At 33.9% G+C, this 18,126-nt stretch overlaps 3 protein-coding genes across 8 annotated transcripts in view; 1 reads left to right on the top strand and 2 right to left on the bottom strand.

Moving 5' to 3' along the window:
- Positions 1-292: 292 nt before the first annotated feature.
- On the top strand, positions 293-6,216 carry Btn (buttonless). The gene is made up of 5 exons (XM_076770797.1): positions 293-330; positions 1,214-1,508; positions 1,987-2,279; positions 5,664-5,821; positions 6,092-6,216. The coding sequence occupies exons 2-5, from the start codon at positions 1,219-1,221 to the stop codon at positions 6,179-6,181; spliced, it is 831 nt and encodes a 276-aa protein (XP_076626912.1). The 5' UTR covers positions 293-330; positions 1,214-1,218; the 3' UTR covers positions 6,182-6,216.
- LOC143344632 (MKI67 FHA domain-interacting nucleolar phosphoprotein) lies at positions 6,168-7,342 on the bottom strand. Its single transcript, XM_076770920.1, has 4 exons — positions 7,142-7,342; positions 6,833-7,054; positions 6,654-6,762; positions 6,168-6,548 (listed from the first exon to the last, which is right to left on the bottom strand). Exons 1-4 carry the CDS (start codon positions 7,277-7,279, stop codon positions 6,310-6,312), a joined length of 708 nt encoding a protein of 235 aa, XP_076627035.1. The 5' UTR covers positions 7,280-7,342; the 3' UTR covers positions 6,168-6,309.
- A 1,823-nt stretch (positions 7,343-9,165) lies between these two features.
- The window catches only part of Gukh (NHS actin remodeling regulator GUK-holder), a 138,129-nt gene continuing 129,168 nt past the window's right edge, over positions 9,166-18,126 (bottom strand). For 5 of the 6 annotated variants that reach the window (XM_076765660.1, XM_076765674.1, XM_076765684.1 and 2 more), the window contains 3 exons: positions 15,389-16,034; positions 14,115-14,601; positions 9,166-13,594 (listed from right to left, as the gene is read on the bottom strand). In XM_076765660.1, the coding sequence (XP_076621775.1) occupies positions 12,752-13,594; positions 14,115-14,601; positions 15,389-16,034 (1,976 nt within the window). In that variant the 3' untranslated portion in view covers positions 9,166-12,751. The remainder of the gene's footprint in view (positions 13,595-14,114; positions 14,602-15,388; positions 16,035-18,126) is intronic. The other variant, XR_013079716.1, reaches the window with a different exon arrangement.

Raw genomic sequence — 18,126 nt, 5'->3', positions numbered from 1 at the left:
CTACCCTGACTGCCATCAGCCTATCGCAGTGCTCTTATGAATACATACTCATTTGACATTTCAGAGTTAGTGCTTACACGACTCACAACTAGCACGCGATATTACAGTAATTCCATCGTAGATTTTCCTCTAATTCAATAAATTCTTCGTTCGGTTGTTAAAAACAAAACAGTGAAACGATACTTCAGTCTCTTCTGTACTTCGCCGTAATATTCTTTAGAATTTCATATAATTCTTCTAAAGATATTCTAAGTTTTCTAACATCGCATATATCAGTTTTCAAGTTTTTTATATTTTTTACAACTGGGTCTACCGTTGATTTCGAATAAGGTAAGAATTCAGACATGTTTTTAGTAATGTTGTCGTTTCTTTTTTTAATAAAATTTCCGTGCGTTGCATAATAATGTTCATAATTTTCTGTAAAAACTTTAGCCATAATAATGAGTTATGGAACATTATTATTACTAGGGTTTAGTGTATTTTTGTTATAAGTCAGAGGTGTATACATAAATGGAAATAGACAATAGTTTTATTATCTTTTATAAGTGTTACTGTAATTTGCATAGATATTCCGAAATTTTCAGTTTATTTTGAGCAAGCAGAGTGACTTACATTATTTAAATTAAAAATATTTTCCTTTTTTGTGTAGACAATACGTCAGTCACAGGAAATATTCTAACTAATAATGACTAATAACATGGACACCATATACAATGTGAACCACATAATTTGATTAGCTTAATTTAATGTATATATTATATTTTAAGTGAACAGTTGAAAATGATTTTTGTCCAGTATAACATAGTTACGGGAGAGATTTAAAACATTTTTCTTAATAATCATAACAATTTAGTACATGATGTAAATAATAAAAAAATATATTTCGCAGTATTATTTTTCATATATTTTTATGTAATCCTGTAAACAGAAAATAAATAGTTTTAATCGTAAATTACAGAAAATGCCAAAAATTAGTTGAACTTGTAATTTTATTTAGCAATGTAAAATAAATTAAACTGATTAAGTTACGTGGTTCACCTTGTATATATACGGTTCATAGAATGTAACTAGTACTTCATTCATTTTGCATTGCTAATAATATAATACTTTTTTCCTTAATAATTGAATACGAATTTATTAATACCACAGCCATGATTTATTTCATAATTTCTTTACAACGAACTAGAATGACGTAAAATTTCTTTCGTTCTAGATAGAATGAATTGGCCCGAAGATTTAGCTTCAACGAGTGATCAACGATTTTGTGAAAATGTCTTCGAATTGCCTTCAGTGTCGCCAACATTACCTTATTTTCAGATGAATTTTCAGAGTTCTTGTTTCTCTGGAAATATAGAGTCTTCCTGGAATCACAGGTGGCTATGGAATAACTTATCAAATCTTTGTAATATATCAACATCGGCTCATGCCACGAACGAAACTAATTTCACTCCACCTTACAACGTACAACTTGAACCTCCTGACACAAACGAAAATAATCGAACCTACAGGTATAAAAATATTTCAACTTTTGAATCGTCGATTGAAAATTATACTTCTCAAGTATTGGAGAAACGTTGTTTTACCGAGGGTCTAGTAATAAAGTAATAATGATTGTGCAAGATCTCGGAAATATATAATGGCTGCTAACTTCTATCTCCAACAAAAATTATTACAAATATAAAAAGTTGATAAATACTATTACGTTGGTTATAAAAAACGATAATACTTTGTCCTCTTTCGTTTTTCAATATAGTTACCATTTGCAAAAAAAATGCTAAAATATTCTCCTTTGTAAAGTTACAACTCGTTTTTATCTCTTGCTAATTTATTATAACAGCGTTATGAAATGTTACATAAATATTAAATACAACATTATTATAATTATGCACTACTAGTTAAATAATTACAGTAGTATGATACGTAGTATTTTCTTGTCAAATAGTAATATTATAATAAAATCGTATACGTTCTCTTTCTTGCAATAAGAACGGGGCATTATTCTCACCGAAATGTCAACATTAATGAACACGGAGTAATTAAACAGTCGAGTAAAAAGGATTGTTTAAACTTGATGGACGAATCTGGTGATTGTAATTGTGAAAAGACTCAAGATCGTCAAATCACCACAACGACATTCCATACGTGGGAGGTTCCATATTGTCAGAACACGGTACAAAACGATGAAAATGAAGTAGACCATCGTTCGAGACTAAATTTCCAGACTACAACGAGCATCGCTTCGCCTATGAAAGAAACTCGCTCTGCATCGAAAGAATTTGGTAAGATAAATTCAAAAGTTACAGTAACCATGTATTTATTAACAAATTAACCCCTCAGGTACGTCAAAAATTGAACACTTTCCTGTCTTATTAACCAGTGCTGTTTTTTTACGACCAGACTAAATATTCTAGAGGCCAAAATAAGTCGAAAATCAAGGATACTAATTTGTTGATTGAGGCTTCGTTAAAAAGTTATTCAAAAATTAAATTAAACAATTTCAAATCATCCTCAAAAAATTATTTTCGGTTGCGGGGGTCAATTGCAATAATTTTTGGTGAATAGACCTACCCCAAAAATCCTACCTACTTTCTATGTATATAAACCTTATCTGAGGCTTTCAAATAATGAAAAAAAAATTACTCGCTGACGCTACAAACCAATTAAAACAAACGCAATCTATAAACTTTGATAGGCATTTGTTTCTTTTATGTCACATTTTAATTTTGTCGTATAACTAAAATCAGATCTTATTCGATCGACGTTAGCTACTATTTACGAATAAAATAGCAACACGGAAGTAAAACGAAGAGCCTTGCCGCTAATCGAGCCACGTTTTGTATCACTGTATACGATTCTAAGATGCTGGCGACTTACATTATATGAGCGGCACGTTTATTATCCCAACACTAGTGCAAATGGCAATGATGCGTCAAATATGAGATGATTTTCATCTAACCGCCACTTTGCCGCAAAAAGTTTAGGCTTGTTGAAGCGCTATCATAGCCTCGCGATTCTACAGAGTGTTAAAGCTCAAAAACAGTCGGCCAGATCGGGAAAGATAATATGTAGTTACAGTACTGAACAAAAATATAGGACATTTCGAATACTTATAGAATATTTTTAAAAAGCAATGTTACTAAAAGAGTATCACATCTAAAGAAAGTACTGATAATAACAACAATAGAGACAAATCAATTGAAACATATGAAGATAATGGTACGTCTATAAAATTGTTTATAAATTAACAACGTTAGAATTTCCAAATTTATATACATTTATAAATTTTATAAGAGAACTAAAAATCGACGCTTTTTAAATTTTTTGATGATAAACTTCACAACGAAACGGACGCTACAAATCGAATAGAGAGTTGTAATGAACGTAAAGAAAAGAAATAAAAATATATTTTAAAGAAAACATACAGTTATAACACTATTTCGGTTCTTTGTAACTGTTTTGAGAACCGAAATCGATATTATTCAATCCCTGTTTAGAACTTGTCATTCAAATTATGTTTCCATTGAAACTATCCAAATTTTATTTGAAACCTTTTTCGATGTAACTAATTACACCGAAACATTTTTTAACATAATCGTAACAGTTTAAGAAATATTTCAGTGTCCAGTGTTACGTAAGTTAGCCTATATAAAAGCAAGCAGTTATAGTTTACTAGTGTGACTATTACGCGTTATTTATATCTGAGTCAGCTGAACGTGCGGTCATACATACGTGCACTCTCATACAGAAACATATGTCGATGACGTGCTTCAGCCTAAAAACTCTAATTGCTTGTATCTTTATAATGAATCCTCAGATTGCAGCATGATAAACTGACATATTTAATTATATTATAACGACGATCAATCCTGAAATAGGCCCGCATTTTCGTTAACATTCTGTCTACAGAATTCTTCAAAATGAAGAACGACGAAATTTCATTCGAGATTTTTCTAATGCCTGACACGTAAATAATGATCGCATTTTAGTCAATTTTATTTCCCGTCTATCCTTTCTTCATAATGGAACCTTTTTAATACAGTTTCTGGCCATCGAATTAGGATCACGTGCAAGAATTTCACTTTCCTAATTACAACACTATACTATAAATGGTAAATTGGTCATGAGTGCTCAGATTATTAGTAAATAGATACATGATTATGTATACATAACAATTAATCTATTACTACTGAGAAAGTGATAGAATTTCCATAACGAACGATCGGGCCAATGTTTATACTAACTTAGACTCCAGAATTATCTACCGGATTATTATATAAATGATTTAAAAAAATGTTCACCTTATACCGGGTCCACATTGGAAAGAATACATATTGAATTTTCTGTTGAAAAATCCAGCTCGAGTTATGCTCAGACTGTTGTTAACGTTTTAATTACGTTTAATAATAATAGTAATAACGTATAATAATATAATAATGTTTTAAAATAGGTGGTCGTACTCGTTTAAACAAAACTGAGAAGAAAATAACGTTGGATTTAATGAATACAATTGCAAAATAGTTTATGACAATCTTATATGGAGTATTTATATCACTCATTGCGCAATAGAATGCAAAGAATGATACAGTTTCATAATAGATAAATATTTAGACTAGGTTGGCTTTATTACAGCCACATTGTCGATGGCAAAGGCATAAACGAGACTAGTATAAATTAATTATCAACACGTCGCCTCATAAGCGCGCAATATGCGCTTTAAAAAATTTTTTCTCGAAGAAGGTACTTTGTGTAAAACATTTCAATAAATGCACAGATACCAAAAAGCGGAAATGCACATTCTTCCCATATAATTTATAACGTTTATCTTAATATAGAATAAAATCAAAAATTCATTTTTCTAAAATTATATACAGGGTGTCCGGCCACCCTTGGGAAAAATTTTAATGGGAGATTCTAGAAGCCAAAATAAGATGAAAATCAAGAATACTAATTTGTTGATGGAGGCTTCGTTAAAAAGTTATTAACGTTTAAAGTTCCGACCGTACTGAATTTTTTTCTAGGAACTGGGTAAGATTTCGAGGGTAGGTCTATTCACCAAAAATTATTATAATTGACCCCCGCAACCGAAAATAATTTTTCCAGAACAATTTGAAATTTTATTTTTTCGTCGAAAAATTTAAGCACCTAATTAGATTTTCGATAAGGAATTTTTTTCTCGAAAGTGCGTAGAATTTCGGGGTTATGTGTAATGACAAAAAATGATTGTAATTGACTCACACAACCGAAAATAATTTTTTTAGAATGATTTGAAAAATTTTTTTTTCGTCGAAAAATTTCAGCACCTTCTCGAATTTTTTTCTAGAAAGTGGGTAGGATTTCAGGGGTATGTCTATTCACAAAAAATGATTGTAATTGACCCCCGCAACCGAAAATAATTTTTCCAGAACGATTTGAAATTTTTTAATTTAATTGTTAATAACTTTTTAACGAAGTCTCCATCAACAAATTGGTATTCTTGATTTTCGTCTTATTTTGGCCTCTAGAATCTCCCATTAAAATTTTTCCCAGTGGTGGCCGAGCACTCTGTATAAATAATGCTTTAATGTAACATGCTATACAATATAAGATAATAATTTATCTTTATTAATTTAGTAAAACGCATATTAAACATGACGAATATGAAACTTGCAACATCTATATTACAGAGACAAGAAGATCAGTACGCGATAAACCTCGGAAAGAAAGAACAGCGTTTACGGAACAACAAATTCGACATCTTGAGTACGAATTCGCACACAGCAATTACCTCACGCTATTACGTCGTTACGAAATAGCAGTTGCATTAGATATAACGGAGCGCCAGGTAAATTATTATACCACTTATACAATGAGCTTTATATTATTAAATGCTATAGAGTGTTAATAACTATTGAACAAATTGATTTAAAGGATAATTTTGCTAATACATATATTATTTATTAATTATTCTGGTTTATTGTACAACATATGCAATAACATAAACTACCTTCGTTATAGGTTGGAGTATAAAAAAGCCCCAAATTTAGTTCGTCTTAGCTCGTCTCTATAACCTAACCCCCTAAAAGTTTTTTAACCTGTTAAATTCATTTTTTAGGTTAAGGTGTGGTTTCAAAATAGACGAATGAAGTGGAAGCGGATGAAAGGTGGCTCAGGGAATGAAAAGACAAAGCTTGAAATTTCGTGACAAATTACTTTAATCTAAAATATCTTATACAAAGAACGAGTTTCGGTAAAACTTAATCCGACACATTTTCTATTTTGTCTTGCTTAGAAAATACACTGATATCAAACCTATTTTTATACTTGTTATTTTTAATTATCGCCTACTGGTAAAAATTTTATACTATGACCTTTTTCTTCTAGAATCTTTTCCAGAGCACTTAATCTATGCATTGTTTTTTGCATAAAACTTGCATGTTCACTGTTCTCAATGTCTGCATTCCTTAATCCATTTGTCTTTTCTCTATTTATTAGTTTCGGGTACATACTTTGTGACCAAGGTCTTCCATGAAAAAAGCCTAGATGTTGTTCCTCGGGTGGGATGTATGTAGCTAAATAAAATCAATACATTTGAAACAGAATTAATTAAAATATATGTTCAGTATTAATCCTAAAAAATTCTATGTATTACATATAATATATGAGAGTTTTATCACCTTTTAATAATCTACTGCACATAAGATAGTTATTCATTGTTTCAGCAGCTATTTTTGCCACTTCGGGAAATACAAATTCAACATAACCATAACCGCGGCTACGACCATTCTAAAAAATTCCATATTGTGTATATTGTATATATACGTTTAATTATCTCATATTTTGGAAATATACTTACCTTTTTTGATCGAGCAACACGCACTCTTGTTACTTGTCCAAACTGTTCGAAATAACTTTTAATTTCATCTTCATAAAAACCATGAGGTATATGACCTATGTACACTATACCTCTCGGATTTTTTTTCCTCCGATTTATTTCATTTCTTCTTATTCTTTTTGTCTTGCGTACTATAGTTGGTTTTAAATTTATAACAGGTTTGATCGTCTCCGGAGTTTTCTTCTATAAAAGTAAATATATTTTGTACTCGCATTATATTACTTAATAAAACAAAGAAGCAAATAGGTATATTCGCATACGATATCTAACCTTCAAAATTTTTTTAACATTTTCTAATGCTTTGGAAACAGTTGATTCCTCTTGTGTATCTGGCAAGCTACGTTTCACTTTTATAACTTTTTTAAACGCTGGAATTCTCACAGCATTTAAATTCCTTTTTATTTTCATTTTAACGAAATGAAACAACAAACACAGAAACTTATAAACGTGATGTCAAATGGAGCCAGTGTGCTAAACACTCTGGTGCTAAAACGACCAAGTTTGTCGTGGAATAGTTCGTTACTTTCAACGCTAGATGGTGCTTATTTATCGACCACAAACCCTCTGGTGTTAAAACGCCCAAGTTTGTCGTGGAATAGTTCTTATCGTCCACGCTAGATGGATTTCACGACAAACTTGGGAGTTTTAGCACCAGGGGGCCTGAGGTCGATAAATAAGCGCCACCTAGCGTTGCAGGTAACGAACTATTCCACGACAAACTTGGGCGTTTTAGCACCAGAGGGTTTGAGGTACAAAATAAGCGCCATCTATTGTTGAAAATAATGAACTATTCCACGCAAACTTGTGCGGCTCTCTCGACTTCCACGAGGTGGTTCGGAGAATGGAGAAAGAGACCATGTGTCTCTGCTGGTCTCTACTAGCCTCTGCATGCCACTGCTGACAACTTCTGACATGATATAATATAGTATAATATATTTATATGTATTAAAACTTTGTATAATGTAAATCTATGGCAATAAATGATATAACTTCAAAGAATTCTATGTGTTCTCATCATTTTTGCCTTTCTTTTTCTCTCGTTTTATAACTTTGAATTTGTTTCAATACAAAAATAATAACGCAATCAGTGTTAAATACGAAAAATAAATATGCGTCGTTCTTTAACATAACGACACATAATGATTTCGAAAAGATCGTCAACGCAATACTTGAAAGATAAATTAGAGTTTAAGTAACATTTTTCTAATTCTCAGAGAAAAGACCATAAGTATCGTACGTAGATCGTTTTCTTGTAATGCGTAAAAAGAGAGAGCCACATGTTGTTGCAATAAGAAGCGATAACATTGATAGAATACAGAAAGAAAAATTTCCATTCATTTATCTTGCATGAAAAGAAATAAAAATGTATACAACATCGTAATCCGTCATATTTAGTTTATCTACAATGACCCATTATCATTAACTAGCGATAATGTAACACTATTTATCAATATACTTGTATAAATTAGTTCCACTTCACCGGGAATTTAATTTTTCGAACGAATCTTCTATTAATCGTCTCAAGTAGCATATACTTATCTATCAGTGCCAAAAGAGTGAAAGCTTTTGTAAAACTTACTACGTTTAATAATTTTTATCGTCCTGCTTTTCGATGCAAAATTTATGCGATGCACAGAACAAATCATATAACGCGTCACCATTGAATCCCACCATGAGTATGTGTTCTACAAAAATATGTTTTATATAAAAATTATACGGTGTTGAGAAAAAAAACTTATGAGCATAATTTGGATTTATTCTTTTTAAAGAATAAATTAAATAGATGCGTATGTTTTCACTTACATACGTATCTACGTAGCACACAGAAATTTCCAACCGGATAAATAGAATTGGAGACAAAGGACTTGAAAATTGGATTTAAAAAATTCACAAACGATATAAAAATGCCTTATTTTTGTATGTTGCTTCGAAAATTGATTTTTTTTATGCCTCGAATCGGACAAATATCATAGAACTGAAGATAAAGTTACAATGTAGGTTAAAAGCATATTGTTTTAATAGATATACATATATTGCTTATTAGGTCAGAGATATTACCATCTTGAGAATATGAATCGAAATGCTTTCGTATTTAATATTATTTTCACGATGATAAGAATATGTAGTCTTGCAAAAAAAAAGTGTGAATGACCTTGAAATCTAAAAGAATATGATTCTGAGACAAAGTCGTTTCTTGAAATATTTGTCACTTACAAACAAATGTTTTCGACTAATATTTTTTGCTATCGTCAAAGGGATCTTAGAGGAGAAGCAAGCTTTCACAAAAATACACGTTTCAATGAATGTTTCTTTTTATTTTGAATAAAGTACAAAACATTTTCAGCTTAAAATTGTAATATTATCATCTGTAATTTTCTCATTACATCTGCGCATACGCCATAACGCAATTAACTTGCGAATACACGACCGACCATCGCGGTATAACTTAAAATAATTTAATTAAGGCAACTCTGTTATTACTCTACGCATTAGTCTTCTTCGAATATATTACTATTCACCACCCAGTAATCGTAAAGCTTAAATTTCATTATACGCCGACTCACAATAATACAATATTACGCGCTTATCACGTAATCTCGAGTAATGGACTTTGAAGAAATTCGAAATTGTGGATATTAAACTACCCCGACTAGACAAGCAAGCGATTTAATTTTAAGCAGAATGCATTCGTAATTACATTGTGTGCTATTTACAGAGTTCTGCTGTATGCTTTTAGAAACGTGATTCTGTTTGCTTTTATAATATTTGGGGGGGCCAAATCAGCATCTTAAGAGTAAATTTCATTAAGGAACCAGTAATTATGAGCTTTTAGTGACACACTCTCCTTCAAGAAATAATAAGACTCGTAGTACGTGTTGTTCATTAAAAAGAAAATGAACGTTTCAACAACGATCGTCGACGCGTTATAACGTTAAAGCGTCTGAATGTCATGAATAAATATTATTGTTTTTAAATATTGATCAGTTTTTGTTCAAATGGTTACACTAGTCATTATGTTGCATCATAACTTAGCGATTTCTCCTTGGTTTTGCGTTAAATCTCTCTCGTTACAGTCGCTAAAGCATCAAATATACAGGGTGTTCGGCCACCCCTGGGAAAACTTTTAATGGGGGATTCTAGAAGCCAAAATAAGACGAAAATCAAGAATACCAATTTGTTGATGAAGGCTTCGTTAAACAGTTATTAACGTTTAAAGTTCCGACCGTACTGCATTTTTTTCTCGAAAATGCGCAAGATTTCGGGGGTATGTCTATTCACAAAAAATGATTGTAATTAACCCCTGCAACAGAAAATAATTTTTTCAAAACGATTTGAAATTTTTTTTTTCCGTAGAAAAATTTTACACATTCTCGAATTTTTTTCTAGAAAGTGGGTAGGATTTCGGGGGTATGTCTATTCACCAAAAATGCTTGTAAATGACCTCTGTAACCAAAAATAATTTTTCCAGAATGACTTGAAACTTTTCATTTTCGTCGAAAAATTTAGGCACCCTACCCCTGTCGATTTTTCTTAAAAATTCCTTTTCCACTTTTAGTAATTTTGTTTGACGCCCTACAGAAAAGTTGTCTAATACTTTTTTGTAGGTACCCATGAGCTCTACTCCAGAAAAAAGTTTCATTGAAATATATTCACAATTGTAGGAGTTATGGCTGTTTAAAACTTGGACCATTTTTATGAGGTTTTTCTCATTTTGCGGGGTTAAGGACCAACTTTTTTAATATTTTTGCGATTTGTACATATTCTCCATCAAAATACACGTAGTTTGCTTTTTTAAACATTAAAATCGTCCAATCCGTTCGGAAGTTATGACGTTTTAAAGATTCGCATGAAAATTCGGGCAGGCATTTGTGGCCAGAAATTATATTTTCGTTAAGGAATTTTTTTCTCGAAACTGAGTAGGATTTGGGGGTATGTCTATTCACCAAAAATGTTTGCAATTGACCCCTGCAACTAAAAATAATTTTTCCAAGACGATTCGAAAGTCTTTTTTTTCACCCAAAACTTTCAGCACTTACTCGAATTTTTTTCTCGAAATTGGATAGGATTTCAGGGGTATGTGTATTCATCAAAAATGATTGCAATTGACCCCTGCAACTAAAAATAATTTTTCCAGAACGATTTGAAATTTTTGAATTTAATTGTTAATAACTTTTTAACGAAGCCTCCATCAACAAATTGGTATTCTTGATTTTCGTCTTATTTTGACCTCTAGAAACCTCTATTAAAATTTTTCCCAGGGGTGGTCGAACACCCTGTATATTCCTCTTCAAATTCAGGAAGAGATTATTTGCATTAAAAATTGTTGCTTTTAACGAACGAACACAAGTACGCACGTTATGAAAATCTTCGGTTTGAGCTATACAAAACGTCGCGATTTTAAATAAATTCCGACGACGCAAGTCGATCGTATTTGTTGCTTTAAATTCTATGCGACTGCTCGACTTTCTTTGCCTTGCCTCGTTACTTTTACCTGAAAAAAAGTAATCCAATACTGTGTAATACTAATTTCTATCATGAACTCGCATGACGTAACAAATTATTGTCCTCTTGGTGTAATAATCGATTACGATTCGACGATAGAATTTCGACTGAAACGACTTAGATTTATAAATTCACAGGTATCCAACTATTTCTAGACTCTTTAATTTATTTTCTCCGAGCGTACACCTGCTTTCTAGAAAATTACTCTCACCGTCGAATACGACGCGTCAAGAATCAGAAGGACGAAATTTATCAAAGCGATATACAGGGTGTTCCATTTACGTTGAGATTCTAAACAATCTCGAAGATATGTGATTTAAAAAAAAACAAACTTAAACATGCCCTTCTACTACTAGTTTTTTAATGCGTGGACGTTTTTAAGGTTATTTCAAGGTCATCTTGTCTTTTTTTTATCATAAATCCATATTTTTTATTTCAGAATCATATTCCACGTAAAAAAAAATGCACAACTTTTGTTTGAAACATTTTTTTATAAGTTCAATATTTTTTAATATTATATTATAAGTTCAGTATTATTAGTATCTTAAGATCCAGAACAGAGATAAACATAGCTATTATAATTGTGTTTACAAATGTATCTGACAATGTACTATCAGAACAGGATAAGTTTGGGGTTGATTTTTTAGTCATAGTTTAGAGATACTATATCGTCAATTTAGTTTACGAGTGCAATGGAATATTTGGAACAGTTGCAGAAAAAATAGAAACGATTCTTCTTTATGGTGAATCAGAACGAAGCATTGAGGAAGCTATTAATTTGTATGCTTTGCGGTACGAGGAGAACTCTATTATCTGTTTATGAGTCTTTTATTAAAGGAATTAATATATCTAGAAGTTGAGGGTAAAAATTTCGAGCTTTTATTACGATGTTCTTGAATGAAATAAAAAACCTTCCGGAAGAAGGTAACATTGCCACTTTAATAGAAAAACAAAATTATCCTTAACACAAACATGAAAAATCAGCTGAACGTCTTAAGAAATATTGAACTTACTTAAAAGTTGTGCATTCTTTTGCATAGAATATGATTCTGAAATAAAAAGATATGTGTTTGTGATAAGGAAAGACAACCTTGAAATAATTTTGAAAATGCCTACGCATTAAAAAACTAGTAGTGCCATTTGACTACCCTAAACACTAAAGGACACGTGTTAGTTTGTTTTCTTTTTAAATCACACGTTATCGTGATTTTTTACAATCTCAACTTAAATGGGACAACCCTGTATATTGGAAACGTTCAACAACTATGGAAACTATTCAATTTCCCGTTACGTTCTCCAAAAACGTATGTGTCGGAGAAGCTCGTCCATTCTGGTCCTCAAAGTCTCGCGTTTCGTCACCGATAACGCGCGCTGCGATCATAAAGCAGTCTCCAGCGTAGGGGCGCTAGGACTACGGCTGACATTTTGCGTCGCGACGCTCTGTGGCGACTCGGATCTTGCTCTCAGTATCTGTCTAACGTAAGTATTGTGGCCTTGGTTCGATGTCGCGGTCGTGCCAGCCAAGAATTGCGCTCTAGCCAGTTGATTGCTGATCCTCCTCGACTCGAAAGCGCTTATCGCTTGCTGACACGAAAGCGTCAGTTGCGTACAGTTGGGCGAATACTGGATCGCCGTACTGTTTTGCGGATCCGAAACGGTTTTAACGGGCGACGCGGATCGAGAAACACTCGTTTGCAAGTTGGAGACCAAACGATTGTCACCGACAGTCGCGACGATGCAATTCCCTACGCTGGACTCTTGCCTCTGAATCTCGTTGGCGTACATCGAGTCAGAAACGTCCACCTTGCCCAACGATAGCCTGTTGTTGCAATCGGAGGCCATTGTTTCCAAATGTTTCGGTAGATCGCTGCAGAGGTCCAATTGCCTCCTCGCGTTCAGTCTCGAAACGGGAGAAGAATTTTCTGGCGACGGTTTCATGGCCTTCTCCTCGGCCGCCGTGTCCTCGATGATCGTGGACGACAAGACGTCCGTGCGTGGCGTTTGAAACCTCCACACCGATCGAGGGCTCAGAACTTTGGCCAAGGGCGTCGTTTGCTGGATAGTCGGCGACGATTGTTGCTGCTGCGACTGTTGTCGCGACAGTTTCAATTGCTCTGCCGCGGACAGCCTGGTGGGTCCCGTTTTCACGCTCTGTTGGAGCAGCAAACGTTTGAAGTCCAATCGTGACGTAGCCGGTGACGATTGTGCGTTCTGTGTTACCTGAAACAGAAAATAATCGTGGCATGATACAAGACCCTCGTATCCTCGAACGACCCGTTCGGTAAGTCCTTAGAAAAAGATAGAGAAACAAATTATTTTAGGTAGATTTTTTTGTTATTTTTCAACATAATCTCCTTTTAGCTCTATACACTTTTCCAAGCGTTTCTTCAACTTTTTCAAGCCATCTAAAAAGTAAGATTTCGTAAGGTCCTCAAAATAGGCATCTATTAGAGCGGTGACCTCCTCGTTGTCCGCTAAGCCACTTTTTCAAGTTTCGAAATAAAAAAAAGTCACTGAGGGGCCAAATCCGGTGAAGTTTCTCACTTCGATCGACAATGAAAATGAAACCATGCGATGGATATAACCGAGACTTTGACAGTTGTCTAGCGAGTCATGGTGCTTATTAAAAACAAACCATTTTCAATGCTACGAGCGCCAGGTCTTGGATTTTCTAAGGACTTATCGAACGACCCTCGTAGTTTTCTGACAGAGACGCGATCGAAAAAAATCGGTAACGTACCACCGGAGGTTTCTGCGACTCCGAGCTCCAACTGTGTCTGTTCCCAGGCGGCATCTTCACCAACGAGTTCGTCGATCCGTACGGAGACAGGTTTTCCCCGTCATCCTTGATATTCAGTCTTTTCTTTGATTTGTGAATAGCGGCGAACAGCTCCTCGTTAGACATCGTGCTTTTTGTCGGGGAGAGAATCAAATTCGTCGGTGTACTTCTGCCCGAGGAAGTTTGTACGGGCGTGCTTCTTCCAGAGTTCGGCATCGGCGACGAGCAGTTGCTGGCAGCAGTCAGAGCCAAACGTTCGGCAACAGTTGGCATACTACGTCCGACCGGCGTGGACGACTTGAAACTATTGCCATAGCTGTGCCCGATCGGGGAAATTGGATTGTGCTTTAAAGCATCAGCACTAGAAGACTTCATAACGGGATCACGAACAGGCGAGGACGCGAAAAATCGATATCCCAACGCTGTTAGGCCTAATGGTGTTGCGAATCTAGATGAACAAAGGGAAACATTTTAGAATGAAATTCTTTTAACAATTTTCAGACAATTTTTCTTTGTCTTTTCAAAGAGGATAACCGGTGATAAAGGGATACAGGGGGTGTATAAAGTATTCGCGCAGTGACTAATTACGACTAAAATGCTGAATAATAATGACAATAAGTGTAATGGAATAAGTGGCCGAACATCATGTATATGTTTTAAAAATTTGATAAAATAAATGTCAGATGGCTGGAACTAGATATTAATTTTACAATTATTTGTTAATTGTACACTTGATAATGACAACAGAACTGTACGAATACTTATTACGCGTTCATTTCTGTCATTTTGTTCATTTTTTTTTTATATTTATATAAAGAATATAAATATTTTTTTTGTTTATTTGAAATTGTTCTACAGACTTTGGAGAATATATGTAACATGCTTGTTTAAAAAATATTATTCAATAAACATTATTATTCAGCACTTTAGTCATAATTAGTCGCTGTACAAATACTTTTTACACCCACCGTATATAGCAAACTGTTAAATATAGAAATAGCTTGGTTCTCGATGTGCAATAATATAATTTGACTAAAAATTTCAACAACACATGGCGCTAATATAACAAATAAGATCACCTCAAATCGGATGAATCAGTGTAACGTGTCTCATAAGATACGATTTTTATCAAAGTTCTATAACCACAATTGTGTTATCAATACTATTGCTCCTATAACACTTACTTTCTCAATTCTTTTCCCTTTTATATTTTCTTTAATGTTTCTTGTGCCTACCTGTTTCTGACATCCACAATTGGTGGCTGCTGATGACTTTGCATTAGGCGGTCCTGTATTTCGAAATTCTCTGCGTTTCGTTTGTTTAGCTCTACCTGAGAGCCAAATCGATTGGAATCCTGCTCTACCATCGTTTTTTGACCATGCCTCGCAAGCATGTGCATCGTGCTCAAGGAACCGCGTCCCAGACCTCTGGTAATGTCTGGTGTGACACTACGAGGCGGTTCGACGTCCCTTTGCGGTCTTCTGGATGGCAACGTGTAAAACTGTTGATTGACATCCTTTCCTGGCGAGTAGTATTGCTGGTTCCTCGCGTTGTGCATGTGCACGATTTGACGTTGGTCACAGCCATGCTGGTATTCGTTGTAACCTGGCAATTGATTCTGCTCGAAGAATTTGTTATTATTGTTGTAAAAGTGCCGTCGAGTGTCGTGAACGTAAATTTGTTGAGGCTGGGGACCTTGTCGTCCATAGTTCTGTTGATTGTCACACTGCGTTTGAATTTTTTGGCTTGTTTGAGAATTCTTTAGAATCTCTTGGATCTTATGATCCTTCTGACATTCCTCGGGATTCGGTGGCGAAATATACGGCGGTGGTTGGACTATTCCATGAGGTGGCACCGAGTCTATCGCCACCAAAGTATTGTCTGAAACAGAAAGACAAATAATTACCCGTATTTGCATTTGACGTTGCAACGTCGAACTTTTTTCTCCCTTACGTTCGATTATCTAACAATTAATTTAAAAAGTTTTACAGGCTCTAAGAAGATTGCTTTTAAGCTACGAAGGTAAAATAAATTTTCCTATTTGTTAGACATTCGACTCTGTTTAATATTGTTACTATACGTTACATCGATATATTACAAATACGTACGAGCAATTGTTATTGAAAAATATCACCAACAGATTTAGTACAGCAAACGAATTACTATGTTGTTTGTTATTTGTCTCGTATATTCTTGTACGAACATTGAGTTTCTAAGGTCGTGAAAGCATGTAACGTTTAAATTAAATAAATACTTTTTCGAACATTCTACGTACGTAACCGTCAAATTAATTTTTAATAGCGCTGCTGTTAGCGAAACGAAAGCAAAGCAAGCACGATACGAAGACATTGCAAACGCAAGCATGCAATAAAAACGTGAGAAAACTACAGTGCAACAATGCGTCACTCGAGTCCGATATGGAACGTACCTTTCGTAAATTATACACAGATCGTAAACAATTTCTAAAAGAAAAAAAAAAATTAAAATGACAGCGAACGTTTCTATATCGGACTCTCGTGTCTCTCTGATGAAGTTGAAAACAAAATGTACTCACCGGCCATGAACTATGGTACTACGACATGTATGTACGTGAGCTACTAGCGAGGGATGCCACACGCGCGTCAAGTGCAATTTTGTTCTATAAAACTAGTACGCATGTGTACACAAGCTAATGTGCACGAATACAAATAACGAAACGAAAGGTGAATTGAAAAAGAAGACACAAAACGAACGGTACGTGTATGGAATGGATGGGAGGTGAACAATAGTTAGTATTTACAGTAAAGGGTGGACGGCACTCAATGTCTTACGAAAGTATTCGAACACTCGTAAAAGAAATATTAACAAGGTGAAATGTTTTTGAAGACAATTCGACAAAGTGTACACCAATTAAGAAACATTTATTGTAAATACGAGCTGTATAAAGGTCGTAGATGTATGTGAACAGACATGTTTAACCCTAGGGTGACCTAGGGGGACTCGTTTCCAAATGGGTGGAAAAGAAAAAATTATATTATTATTAAAATAGTTCACTCAAACTGATTAAAAAAGATAACATCCAGAGGAAGAAAAACTGTTGCATGTAAAATATAAATGCATCTAAACACTTTCGTTCAAAAACTTGCAGCTATAATTACTAACAATTTCTATGGAACATGTCCCACGACAACTTTTTTGTATAAATTATTTTAATATAAGATAATATTTATCGACGAATCAAACTGGACGTAATTTTGGTTATAGCATATATAATAAAAAAATAAACATTTAAAATCCATGCACGAGTATAAAATAAAGGCGTTTACATGACGGTAAGGGAGACAGGAAGTTTAAAGAAACTTTAGTCGAGTACAGATATTTACATATTTTGAAACAAAAGTGATAAGAAAGTGTAGAAACACCACCCCAACGCCTTGATATTAATCGGAGCATTTACGAGTACGATTTTGACTATTTAACATTTCTAAAACGACTCTAAATATAAATTTCAAAGGAATTTTTATAAAAAGAAACGACAGAAATCGGGAATTCCACAAAATGTGACAGATATATTAGTACACAGTTGTTTATGACTTGTAATTAGTAACGAGGGAACCTATGAGATAGTAATGTATAATATTAATTATGAATTAGAATAATTTTATAGCCTTTAGTACACCTCGTATTTCTAATAAATGTTTTGTAACGATTACATGTGTCTAGATGTGTTTAGATACTTTCGCGAGCCACTGTAAAACGAAAAAGTGAAGAACAAATAATAAAATGCAGCTGTAGTTTTCATTAAACATGACATCTATTCACATACATTCCTCGTAACGTTTAACGACATCGTTTAGTCGGTATGTACATTCAAGTGGCAAGATGCGCTGTTCGTTATTAACCAGATACAAAAAAAAGAAATATACACATTTATAAAAATACAGTGCACACGAGTAAAAGATGAGCCTTATACAGTAACACATATATACGTATG

Source organism: Colletes latitarsis, chromosome 1, assembly GCF_051014445.1.
Source record: "Colletes latitarsis isolate SP2378_abdomen chromosome 1, iyColLati1, whole genome shotgun sequence".
NCBI lineage: Eukaryota > Metazoa > Arthropoda > Insecta > Hymenoptera > Colletidae > Colletes > Colletes latitarsis.
Note: the sequence above shows the minus strand (reverse complement) of the source record. Positions and strands in the feature narration are given on the sequence as shown.